This window comes from Gymnodraco acuticeps, unplaced genomic scaffold, assembly GCF_902827175.1.
Source record: "Gymnodraco acuticeps unplaced genomic scaffold, fGymAcu1.1, whole genome shotgun sequence".
NCBI classification, from domain to species: domain Eukaryota; kingdom Metazoa; phylum Chordata; class Actinopteri; order Perciformes; family Bathydraconidae; genus Gymnodraco; species Gymnodraco acuticeps.
Window position 1 is genome coordinate 207,779 of NW_022991168.1, and position 11,672 is coordinate 219,450.

The following is an 11,672-nucleotide window of genomic DNA, read 5'->3' on the forward strand; positions in this document are numbered from 1 at the left end:
CCCTTATACCTTGATTGTTGCCAACTACGATGCTCAACAGCTCGCTTAACGGAACGTTGACGCTGGTATCAGTTTACCACCAATCACGGGAGTATTGTGTAAAGAAAGTATTGAGTTATATTTCTCGCGCTACCTAACATCCATGAAGGCAACATGACAGAGGGAGGCCTGTCACTCAGGAAGCCAAACTACTCTTTGCTAAGCCCCGCCCCCCCAAGCAACATCAGGGCCAAAAGTCTGAAAGCGAAAAACGATCTGAAGGCGAAAAGCAATGTGAAACCTGAAAAAACAAGATTTGAAACTGAAAAAATAATTGTTTTGAATCTGAAAACGAAAAATCTGCAACTGAAAAAAATAAGGATTCAAATATCAAAATATGTATAAAAGTGAAATCTGAAAATAAATATTTTATTCAAAAAAAATTGCTGAACTGTACGGAAGAGGATTAGGGCCACATAAAAAAAATTTTTGTGAGGATTTGAAAAAAATATTATTATTTTTTGTTCTGAGAAAAAAGTCAGAATTCTGACTTTTTTCTCAGAAATACCGGTAACTGTAGAACCAGCTTCACTGCGATTTACACATTGCAGTAGGCAACAATGGAGGACGTGAGTGAATTTCTGCGCGCCAGAGGGGTCCAAGAGGAAACCATAAGTCATTTTACAACCATCTGCAATGTGTAAATCGCAGTGAAGCTGGTTCTACAGTTACCGGTATTTCTGACTTTTTTCTCCCAAATAAAATGTTATTTTTTTGTTCTGAGAAAAAAGTCAGAATTCTGACTTTTTTTCTCCCAAATTTTTTTTTGTTCTCTCTCTCATACAATAATACAATACAAATGGTGTGTGTGTGTGTGTGTGTGTGTGTGTGTGTGTGTGTGTGTGTGTGTGTGTGTGTGTGTGTGTTTCAGAATTCTGAGATTAAAGTCAGAATTCTGACTTTTTTTCTCCCAAAAAATTTTTTTTTTATTTTTTAAATCCTCACACATTTTTTTTTTATGTGGCCCTAATCCTCTTCCGTAGAACTGAATCAAAAATAATATTCAACCTGAAAAATTATTTCAAATACTTGTTTTTATTTTGAATACATCATTGTATTTTTCAAAGTTCAGGATAAAAACTTGAACTTTCAAATAAATTGTATTTTTTTGAATGATCAAAACTTATGACCCTGAAATAGCTCTATAGGAGTGCTCTCCAGAGATCTGCTCCCTCTCCTGGGGCCACATGACCCTCAAGCCCTGCTCCTCCAGCTATAAGGACTGTAAGGTGTGGCCTGGAGAGAGACCGGGACCAACGTGAGTGGAACCACAACCGCAGTGCCCACAAATACATAAAGTTACATGTGACGCCGCCACAGCATGCTGAGGTTTCCACTCGGGGACGGACTACTGAACAGGCCTCCTGGGGCCCAAAGCGTCACAAACTACAACGAGACACTGGATAAACTGAAAATAAGCACACAACAATGACAAACAAATAAAAACAGATGCTAAGAGACCACAATGAGATTAACAAGGACTAGGACAAAACAACCACACCGACAAAACATAACTACAGAGACACAAAACCAAAAATAAATCAATAATAAAAACACTTGAGAAAAAAACCAGACACAAAATGACCTCAAAGACCCACACAGTGTCTCCACCAGGTGGACACCATAGACTGTATATATGGTGGACACACAACAACCCCAAATAGCCGCAGATGCTCGATATCTACACAACACCTTATAGTCTGTATCTGTCTGGAGGAGAGGTGGTGGGCCCTTCTGTATCTTTTAATCTACCCATGACAGTGCTCACACATTACCCCCCCACCCCCACCCCAAGCATAATCCTGGAGTGCAGCCTGCCGATCTGGAGGAGGTGCTGAAGAAAGGGGTCGACCTGCTGGTGATCGGCAGAGGCATGAGTGAAGCTCAAACTGTCCGTCTGTTCAGTGACTGAGGAGTCCCACTCATCACCAGTGGTGTAAAGTATCTAAGTATATTTACTCATGTACTGCACATAAGTACAATTTTGAGATACTAGTACTTTACTTGAGTATTTTGTTTGCTACTTCGTACTTTCACCCCACTGCTAATCAGAGTTCAATCATTTTTCTTTTACTCAAATACATTAATTAAATGTAATCCCTTTAGTTACTTCACAGATGTGGATGAATGATGTGAAATCTAATCAAGTGTTAAATCTTTAGTCCCACCTGGAGTAAATCCACCAGCTACCCTGCAGTATACAAAGTACTTCAAACTAGCTGCACCTTCACCAGCTTTGAGAACACTTTCATGATCAATCATTATAAAACATATCATATATATTATTCTGAAATGGACCAATCTGCACAACGACTACTTTTACTGTCGCTACTTTCACTATATTTTGATGAGAATACTTTTCTACTTTCACTTGAGGAACATTTTTGAATGCAGGACTTTTACTGTGACAGAGTATTCCTACACTCTGGTACTTCTACTTTTACTCAAGTACAAGATCTGAGTACTTCTACTTTTACTCAAGTACAAGATCTGAGTACTTCTACTTTTACTCAAGTACAAGATCTGAGTACTTCTACTTTTACTAAAGTACAAGATCTGAGTACTTCTACCTCGGGTGATCACTTTCTTTTATCTTATTTCTTTCTTTTTATCCTCAATATCCACTTAAGAAATCCTACTTCCTGTGCGCGCACACACACACCTGGCTAACTCTCATAGATCTGAGCTTTACTCAGCTTAACAACAGACTGAGACAAATAAATGTCCAATGTAGTCTTTTAGATCAAATTGAAGATGTAATATATATGATCGTAGAGGCTAAATGTATTGAATATATTATATATAAGTATAAAGAGCACTTTTTTAACTGTCATGTAAAGGACCGATCATAAGGTGGTGTTGGTGGTGAAAGAGGACTAAATGCAACAACATTCAATCAACACATGAATCGTCTCCAACACACTTCTTTGTCTTTATCAGAAACAATTGTTAAGTACAAAAATATTTCCAAAACAAATGACACACCATTACTACTATGAGGAAGTATGCTTCCTCATACTTCATCAGGAATTATTTTTAAAAGTGCACACATTCTAAAAGAAGCCAAAAGATTTTCTGGTACAGGTTTGAATTTAGTGAGTGAAGCAGCTAGAATCCTCTTGACAGGATCCTCTTGCTCGCCAAGTCTGAACATAGTTGAAGCCGTGTGTGTGTGTGTGTGTGTGTGTGTGTGGTGTGTGTGTGTGTGTGTGGTGTGTGTGTGGTGTGTGTGTGTGTGTGTGTGTGTGTGTGTGTGTTCTGTGTGTGTTCTCAGTTGACCCGTGTCAGCGCCGGGCTGGTTTGGGCATGATGAGGACTTTGACAGGCTTGCTGAACGGAATGGTTCCCTCTACGGCGAGCTCTGGGGGGGGGAGGCCGTCGATGCTGTCGCTCCATCCCAGCCTGGAGGCCGGAGAGGAGGAGAGGGAGGTGGAGGAGGAGCTGTAGGCCAGCAGGAGGCGCACCTCGATCTGAGACGGCTCTGAGGGAGAGGAGGACAAGATGAAGTCACACTGAACACACTGATGAAGAATAGCAAGTTCAAACATTATACTCTTGAGAATCACTGTTTTCAACAAAAGTTACTTTATATGTTTTGTTTTTAGCTAGGTGAAAGTAGCATTGCTGCCAGGGTGGAAAGTAACTAAGTACATTTACTCAAGTACTGTACTTAAGTACAATTTTGAGATCTACATTTGTTGCTCCACATTTTATAGGACTTTTACTTCTTTGTTACTTAGATACAATATTAGAGACATGTTCCACCTCTGATTGCTGCTAATGCGTGGAGAGAGTATCCAGCAGTCAGAGGCTTCACACAACCTTTAGGACGGCACATTTCTAAGCAACATTTGAGTAGGATCAATGGCTGTGCTTTGATGCAGTCTTAATCTTAACACAGTGACACCTATTGAAAGTAAGAAGCTCTTTAAATGCCAGGTGAACAGAGGCTGAGCTGTGTGTCTGACCTGTCCAGGCGCTGTGGGACAGGTACACCTGAGTGATCAGTCTGTGTCTGTCGGGGCCCGGCTTCCTGAAGTCTCCAGGTTTAGGATGGATCACATGACTCTGGCCGTCTGGATACAGAACCTGCAGACACAAGCAGTTCATCCAACCAGCAGTGTTACGTCTGTCATGTGACCAGGAACCACCAATCCCAGGCGGCTCTAAACCAACAGAGCTGTACATCATTGGTTCTAAATCACTGTTACAAACTCAGAAGCAATGACCCACTGCCATTTTCCCTGATCGCTAAATACTTCTTAGACATCTCCAATATCTAACAGCTTGTTACAGTCTATAAAAGATAAGATGGAGCTTTATTGATCCCCAAAGGAAATGCAGGTGTTACAGCAGCAACAGAATAAAGAGAAACACAGAGTGCACATGAGAATACACACAGGGATATTAAGAATCAAATAAAGATAAATAGAAGAATAAACATGTATTAACAGTAGAAACAACAACATTGAAATGTGTTCAACTCTGATCAGGTGAATGTACATATATACAGATATATGAGAAAGGTTCAATATATTGTACATTTAAAGGTGCAGGTACCAGAAAGTGCTCGTTAAGATCACTGAAGACCAGATTTTTGAAGATGACAAAAGCCCACATGCTCAAGTGAGAACTATGAACTGACCTGCACTTTCACCGTGTTCTGGGGGTCCTGGACGTGCTCCAGAGTTGCATCGATGTCCAGGGCCACCACCAGGCCGGTGGTGAACTTCAGCGGGTTGTCAGACTCTCCCGTGGGCTCAATGATGGTGGCTGTCGCCCGGTGGATCTGTCGGCCAGCGGGGGGGATTTCATTAATAGGAGAAAGCTATTTGCTTATCAAACTTCATGACAGACTGCTCAGTGTACCTGCTCCGGCAGGCGGAGCTGCAGCAGGCCGCTCTGCCTCAGGGTGCTCTGCAGGATCCTCACCAGCTCCACCGGCTTACAGGACGACAGCCGGGGCAGCAGCTCCAACAGCTGATCCACAAAACTGTCCTGCAGGTAGGGCAGCTCTGCCAGAAACAGCCTGATCAACACAGAACATAGGAGAAACAGTAAGAGACAAAGGAGGATCATATTCAAATCTATATTAGCCGGCCAAATCCAGTCAGGAGTAGGGAATGCTTCCACAAAAGAAGTTCAACTCTTTATAAAACATAAAGCGGTGGTAGAGAAGCCCATCTAGTCAAAATCTATTTTCAGTAAATTCAACTAATTATATTGTAGTTTCTCTCTTAAGTAAGACAGTTATTCTTAGCCCATTCAGGTTTAAACTAATATGTCAGATCATTCCTCGAGAGACAGATTGGAAGAGAGGATTGAGGAAGAAATAACATTTCTCAGACACAAAAGTAAGGCAAAGGACCGACAGTGAAGACAGACGAGGGATGGATTCAACCGTGGGAGCTGTCCTTTCAAGAGACTCGTTTTCAGGTCATTCACACAAACTCACCGATATCTCCTTCTCCAACTCATTACTTCTTTTAAATGAACGCTTCTGTCTGTGTGATATTTGAAAATGTTCAGTCCTATCTTGCACTGTAGTTGTGCTATAACTTGACGTGTTTTATTGAATCTTTGGCTTTTTTTCCCTATTTTACTGTGTATATTTACTGGGATATAAGATAATATCGGGACTGTTTAAATTCAAATCTCAAATGTCCTAGTTAAGAGTTTGAAAGACAAACCCAGATATATGAAGATCTTACCTCTGAAATGACTCGATGTCCTGCAGAAACTTCTCGCAGCTGCTGATGAGAGGATCCAACCTGAAGAGAAATGATCAAATAAGATTGATATGAATACGTATGTGGTCCACATTAAGTATTACGTTGATGTGATGAGTGTGGTGTGTGGTGTGTGTGTGTGTGTGTGTGTGTGTGTGTGTGTGTGTGTGTGTGTGTGTGTGTGTGTGTGTGTGTGTGTGTGTGTGTGTGTGTGTGTGTGTGTGTGTGTGTGTGTGTGTGTGTGTGTGTGTGTGTGTGTGTGTGTGTGTACACTGACCCCTGCCTGGAGCGAGCAGTGAGGATGAGCTGCAGAGCTTTGGCCTGCAGGCGGACATGATGGATGGTGGCCACCTGCCTGCTCTCCAGACCGCTGTACAGGAACTCCAGCTTATAAGTTTCCTCTAAGATCTGAAACACAAACACACATTCAAACACTCAACCATCTCAGGTGATGCCAGAGTGAGTGAGTGAGTGAGTGAGTGAGTGAGTGAGTGAGTGTGTGTGTGTGTGTGTGCTGACCTGTTGAGCTGCAGCGGTGGCTGTGACGTTCTGTTTGAGGCAGAGAGGGACAGCCATGTTCCACAGCTTCTCCTGCAGAGCCTGGTCACATAAAGCACAGACATCAAGGTCCTGAAAGCAGCATCCTGTTTCCCACGGCAACATCACCAAACGGTTCAGAGCCGGGAGAATGCTGGCAGAGAGCATGGACACAATGGCAGATGGACTGGTTGGTAATATGAGCTGTGTATTTCTTTGTCAAAGCTGTTGACTCATAATGTTGCATTAAATTGATGTTATGACCTCCCAATTTCAAGTAGCATCAGTCTTCACAAATGGAATTATAGTGTAATAGACATAACCACACACACCTTCATGAGCAGCAGCTGGCAGCGCAGGTATGTGGCGCAGAAGTCGGCCGCTCCAGCGAGCTCCGTCTGCAGCTCCCCCAGCCGCTGCAGGTCTCTGACATACACAACACAAATTCACCAAACACTTAGCATTTTTCTAAATAAACACATCTTACATGGGACAAAACAAAGGCCAAACTTTGTTTAAAGTGCTGCTTTTTTTCTTGTGGTGGGCAGAATACATTCTGCATCAATTCATTGTGGAATTAAATATCAATCACATTTAGTATGTGTTTGCACACTGTATATTTAAAGTATATTATTGTGCTGCAAACACAGCTCACAGTGAAAAATATCAAACAGCCTTACCAAAAATACAATTTAAACAACAAGGGGAAATAGCATTAAACACAGGACTTGATAGGTTATTGAGAATGTCTTGGAAGGACAACATAAAACGTGAGACAGCTCTGTAGCTGCTCCATAAGGAAATGTTACAAAGTGAAAATGATGGGGAGCAATGGGGAGTGTCTGGTCTCTCTCTAGGTCGTCCTCAGACGAGCCCTCCATCGTCGCTTCCAGTCATCCCGGTTCTCCATACATCTGGCCAGTTCATTGGTACTTTGTGCTCCTGCGTCGTTCTTGAGTACGTCCACGTACCTGGTGCCTTGCTCAAGGGCACCACTTGGGACCTCTCCAAATACCAGTCCACACTCCATATTTAGGTCTGTTTGGGGACTTGAACCAGCGACCCTACGGCTCACAGTCCAAGCCCCTACTCACTGAGCCACTACTGGACTGTGTGTGTGTGTGTGTGTGTGTGTGTGTGTGTACACCTTATGGTAAAGTTGAGCAGGTCCTGGGCTCCGGGGGCTTCTAGGTTCTGGATGGTGCTGACCCTGTTCAGACTCTGTTGAAGGAAGAGCTGAGCTGACTCCACAGAACCTGAACCACAGCGCGAGTCCACCAAGTCCAGGCCGTTGCCTGGCAACTGAAAGGCAGTTATAGGAGAGACGTGAGTGTGTGTTTTCTTGTTGACCTGGACAATAGTAATACCATTTGTTTCAGTTCTCACACGCAGGGGGGGTACGAGGTGAGACAGACTGTCCCTCAGGTAGGCGTAGTGTCTGAAGGTGTGGTCGGAGAACAGCGCGGGCATGGTGGGACACGACTTGGCCGCGTTGAAAACCAACACCAGCACCGCGATGTCTGAGAACAGCTAGAGTTAGGAAAGAAAACAGCTCACAGGTCAGCCTGCTGTTAGAAAGAACAAATGTCAGCAGTTTGAGTGTGTTGTGTTAATGCCACACAACTCATGTCACGGTTTGGTTTTTTTTCTGCATATTTAAATGGCAGTCTTGGTAAGGTCCCATGTGTCTGTTTGATCACAGTTTATCTTGTTCTATTCTGTTAATAAAACACAGCAGGAGACAGTTAATGTAATAACTCACTTACACTCTTAGTTTTGTCCATGTGTTTCTTATTATAGTACTGATACATTTCTCTGAGAGTTGAGTGTCGGCAGCAGAGTGTCGACGACACGTTCTCGTCCTCATGCTGGGAGAGCTTCAGGCGTGTGAAGGATACAGGCCGGGTCATCCATGTCCGGCTCGGGGGTGTCAAAGTACGGATGTGTGCTGAGTAGTTCAGGGACCAGCGGCAACACCAGCGTTGGGTGACGGGAACCCAGGAACTTCAGACACCTGAGGGGAAGGGAGAAAAAAAGAAAAGAATAGTCAGTCATCAGTTCATAAATTAACATTTTCTATAAGAACTCAAAATAAATCATAATCATAGCCACTCTTAAAGCACCATTTGTTATGAAAATCTTAAACCGACTGTTCCCAAGACGTTTGAATGTATGACATTGTTTCATAACGTTACATAAGTGGTAGCTAATGATCAACCCTTATTAACATTTATTTTTGCTTTATGTACAGTTACTTCTCTGCCAGAAAATGCAGCCCTAAACATTGGTGTCACCAATCTGCAGCAAACGGGAATATTTACCAGGGTTTTATAATGTTGACATCAATGTTTATTGTTGTTTATTTTTTACAATAATAATTTGTATAATATGTCTGAGCTGTCTGCTTTACATGAGTGCCTCTGACCGGTGACTAAAGAGTCTGGATACTGTGTACCATCGTGCATTACGTTTTTTTTGCTGCTGCTAATTGGCCACCTTTGTCCCATTGGTTGGGTTTTATATAGAAATATTTTCTTGGGCTGGTTCCCTCTTATATTTGCACATATATGTGTGAAAAACAAAGTCTACATGGCTTCATGCTGCCCTCTTAGCAAGGTCGCTCTTAAGAAAGAGATTTTAATCTCAATGAGACTTTTACCTGGTTAAACATAGGATATACAGTGGGGCAAAAAAGTATTTAGTCAGCCACCAATTGTGCAAGTTCTCCCACTTAAAAAGATGAGAGGCCTGTAATTTTCCTCCTAGGTACACCTCATCTATGAGAGACAGAATGAGAAAAAAAGAAATCCAGAAAATCACATGTCTGATTTTTAAAGAATTTATTTGCAAATGATGGTGGAAAATAAGTATTTGGTCAATAACAAAAGTTCATCTCAATACTTTGTTATATACCCTTTGTTGGCAATGACAGAGGTCAAACGTTTTCTGTAAGTCTTCACAAGGTTTTCACACACTGTTGCTGGTATTCTGGCCCATTCCTCCATGCAGATCTCTTCTAGAGCAGTGATGTTTTGGGGCTGTCGCTGGGCAACACAGACTTTCAACTCCCTCCAAAGATTTTCTATGGGGTTGAGATCTGGAGACTGGCTAGGCCACTCCAGGACCTTGAAATGCTTCTTACGAAGCCACTCCTTCGTTGCCTGGGCGATGTGTTTGGGATCATTGTGATGCTGAAAGACCCAGCCACGTTTCATCTTCAATATCCTTGCTGATGGAAGGAGGTTGTCACTCAAAATCTCACGATACATGGCCCCATTCATTCTTTCCTTTACACGGATCAGTCGTCCTGGTCCCTTTGCAGAAAAACAGCCCCAAAGCATGATGTTTCCACCCCCATGTTTCACAGTAGGTATGGTGTTCTTTGGATGCAACTCAGCATTCTTTCTCCTCCAAACACGTCTGTTAGAGAATATTTCTTCTCTCTCTCTAAGTGTCAAATAATAATTCCTCCTTACTCCTAAGATATTTAACTTTATTGCCTGTTGACGTTTTACGACCGAACCCTAAGTCTGTTATCTGTCTTAAGGAATGGGAAGTCTCAGCTATTGTTGACATTACCTGTTTTATGACCGGTCAACTCTCGGTCACAGAGCCAATGAGTCAGATAAGTGATTCAGTGTCTCCAGGTGTTCACGTATACCTTCCCCCAATATGCTGATTAGCTCTCTGTAAACTAGTTAAAGGGTCTACCAAGATGTGAGGCTGATCAGAATTGACATGACAACCCACCCGTGCAGTCAGAACCTTTTGCTGCTGTGACTTGTGATATGAATTCTCCGGCCGATGCTTGTAATAAACTACCAGTGTTTGACATCAAAGCTCCAACTCTCCTCGTGTCTCTCGGAGTCCTGACTCTCCATTGCTGCAGAAGTTTCCCTTACAACGTCTAGTTGAGTTTTTACCAAAAAGTTCTATTTTGGTTTCATCTGACCATATGACATTCTCCCAATCCTCTTCTGGATCATCTAAATGCTCTCTAGCAACTTCAGACGGGCCTGGACATGTACTGGCTTAAGCAGGGGGACACGTCTGGCACTGCAGGATTTGAGTCCCTGGCGGCGTAGTGTGTTACTGATGGTAGCCTTTGTTACTTTGGTCCCAGCTCTCTGCAGGTCATTGACTAGGTCCCCCCGTGTGGTTCTGGGATCTTTGCTCACCGTTCTTGTGATCACTTTGACCCCACGGGGTGAGATCTTGTGTGGAGCCCCAGATCGAGGGAGATTATCAGTGGTCTTGTATGTCTTCCATTTTCTAATAATTGCTCCCACAGTTGATTTCTTCACACCAAGCTGCTTACCTATTGAAGATTCAGTCTTCCCAGCCTGGTGCAGGTCTACCATTTTGTTTCTGGTGTCCTTTGACAGCTCTTTGGTCTTGGCCATAGTGGAGTTTGGAGTGTGACTGTTTGAGGTTGTGGACAGGTGTCTTTTATACTGATAACGAGTTCAAACAGGTGCCATTAATACAGTTAACGAGTGGAGGACAGAGGAGACTCTTAAAGAAGAAGTTACAGGTCTGTGAGAGCCAGAAATCTTGTTTGTTTGTAGGTGACCAAATACTTATTTTACCGAGGAATTTACCAATTCATTCATTAAAAATCCTACAATGTGATTTCCTGGATTATTTCCCCCCATTCTGTCTCTCATAGTTGAGGTGTACCTAGGATGAAAATTACAGGCCTCTCTCTTTAAGTGGGAGAACTTGCACAAGTGGTGGCTGACTAAATACTTTTTTGCCCCACTGTATATATGAACTTCAATGTAAACTGAAGTGTAAATGGACAGTTTTAAAATGATACAATGACATAATAAATCTAAATCTATCTAAACCCTCGGCCTGTCCCCTAAGGCCACCAGGGTCCCGCAGGATGCACCTAGGTATAATCCTGAACATCCATAATGTTTTCTTTTTAGAGACCGTTAACGACCATCACTGCTCATAATGATTGCAGAAGACACACACAGACACACACTTACTTCCAGACAGAGTTGCGGTCAGTGGGATACTTGTTGAGGTTCTTGAGCAGCTCCAGCAGAGCCAGCTGAACACACTCTTTGGTGGAGACGTTGGTGTAACAGATTAATTCATGCAGAGCCTCTCTGATGTCACGAGACTTGTCCTGCACACACAGTGACCTCATCAATACGTGACTATAACAGGCATGCATAACAAGTGTTGTTCATAACTCCCCACAAAATACTTGATTAAGGCAAAAACATATTTCAGGGCAGGGCGATGGATTGTCTGACCAGTGAGTGAGTGAGTGAGTGAGTGAGTGAGTGAGTGAGTGAGTGAGTGAGTGAGTGAGTGAGTGTGTGTGTGTGTGTGCGCGCTACCTCCAACACA

At 42.9% G+C, this 11,672-nt stretch overlaps 2 protein-coding genes across 5 annotated transcripts in view; one reads left to right on the top strand and one right to left on the bottom strand.

The window, feature by feature from the left end:
- Positions 1–599: 599 nt before the first annotated feature.
- aamdc (adipogenesis associated, Mth938 domain containing) lies at positions 600–1,951 on the top strand. Its single transcript, XM_034237635.1, is given in 4 exon segments — positions 600–608; positions 1,188–1,272; positions 1,275–1,297; positions 1,835–1,951. Coding segments are annotated over 4 exon segments (234 nt in total).
- A 996-nt stretch (positions 1,952–2,947) lies between these two features.
- Positions 2,948–11,672, bottom strand: part of ints4 (integrator complex subunit 4) — a 15,201-nt gene continuing 6,476 nt past the window's right edge. The window contains exons 12-25 of one of the 4 annotated variants that reach the window (XR_004571214.1): positions 11,663–11,672; positions 11,303–11,445; positions 8,204–8,319; positions 7,692–7,825; positions 7,453–7,607; positions 6,638–6,731; positions 6,288–6,368; positions 6,046–6,176; positions 5,751–5,810; positions 4,909–5,068; positions 4,685–4,828; positions 4,008–4,128; positions 3,270–3,520; positions 2,948–3,232 (exon numbers count right to left, since the gene is read on the bottom strand). The exon at positions 11,663–11,672 is cut by the window's right edge and continues 196 nt beyond it. Coding sequence is in view for 2 of the 4 variants with exons in the window: in XM_034237621.1 (XP_034093512.1) it covers positions 3,324–3,520; positions 4,008–4,128; positions 4,685–4,828; positions 4,909–5,068; positions 5,751–5,810; positions 6,046–6,176; positions 6,288–6,368; positions 6,638–6,731; positions 7,453–7,607; positions 7,692–7,825; positions 8,204–8,319; positions 11,303–11,445; positions 11,663–11,672 (1,546 nt within the window). In the remaining 2 variants the exon portion in view is untranslated. Of the gene's footprint in view, positions 3,521–4,007; positions 4,129–4,684; positions 4,829–4,908; positions 5,069–5,750; positions 5,811–6,045; positions 6,177–6,287; positions 6,369–6,637; positions 6,732–7,452; positions 7,608–7,691; positions 7,826–8,203; positions 8,320–11,302; positions 11,446–11,662 lie in introns of all 4 variants that reach the window. The other 3 variants (XR_004571213.1, XM_034237621.1, XM_034237620.1) reach the window with 3 other exon arrangements.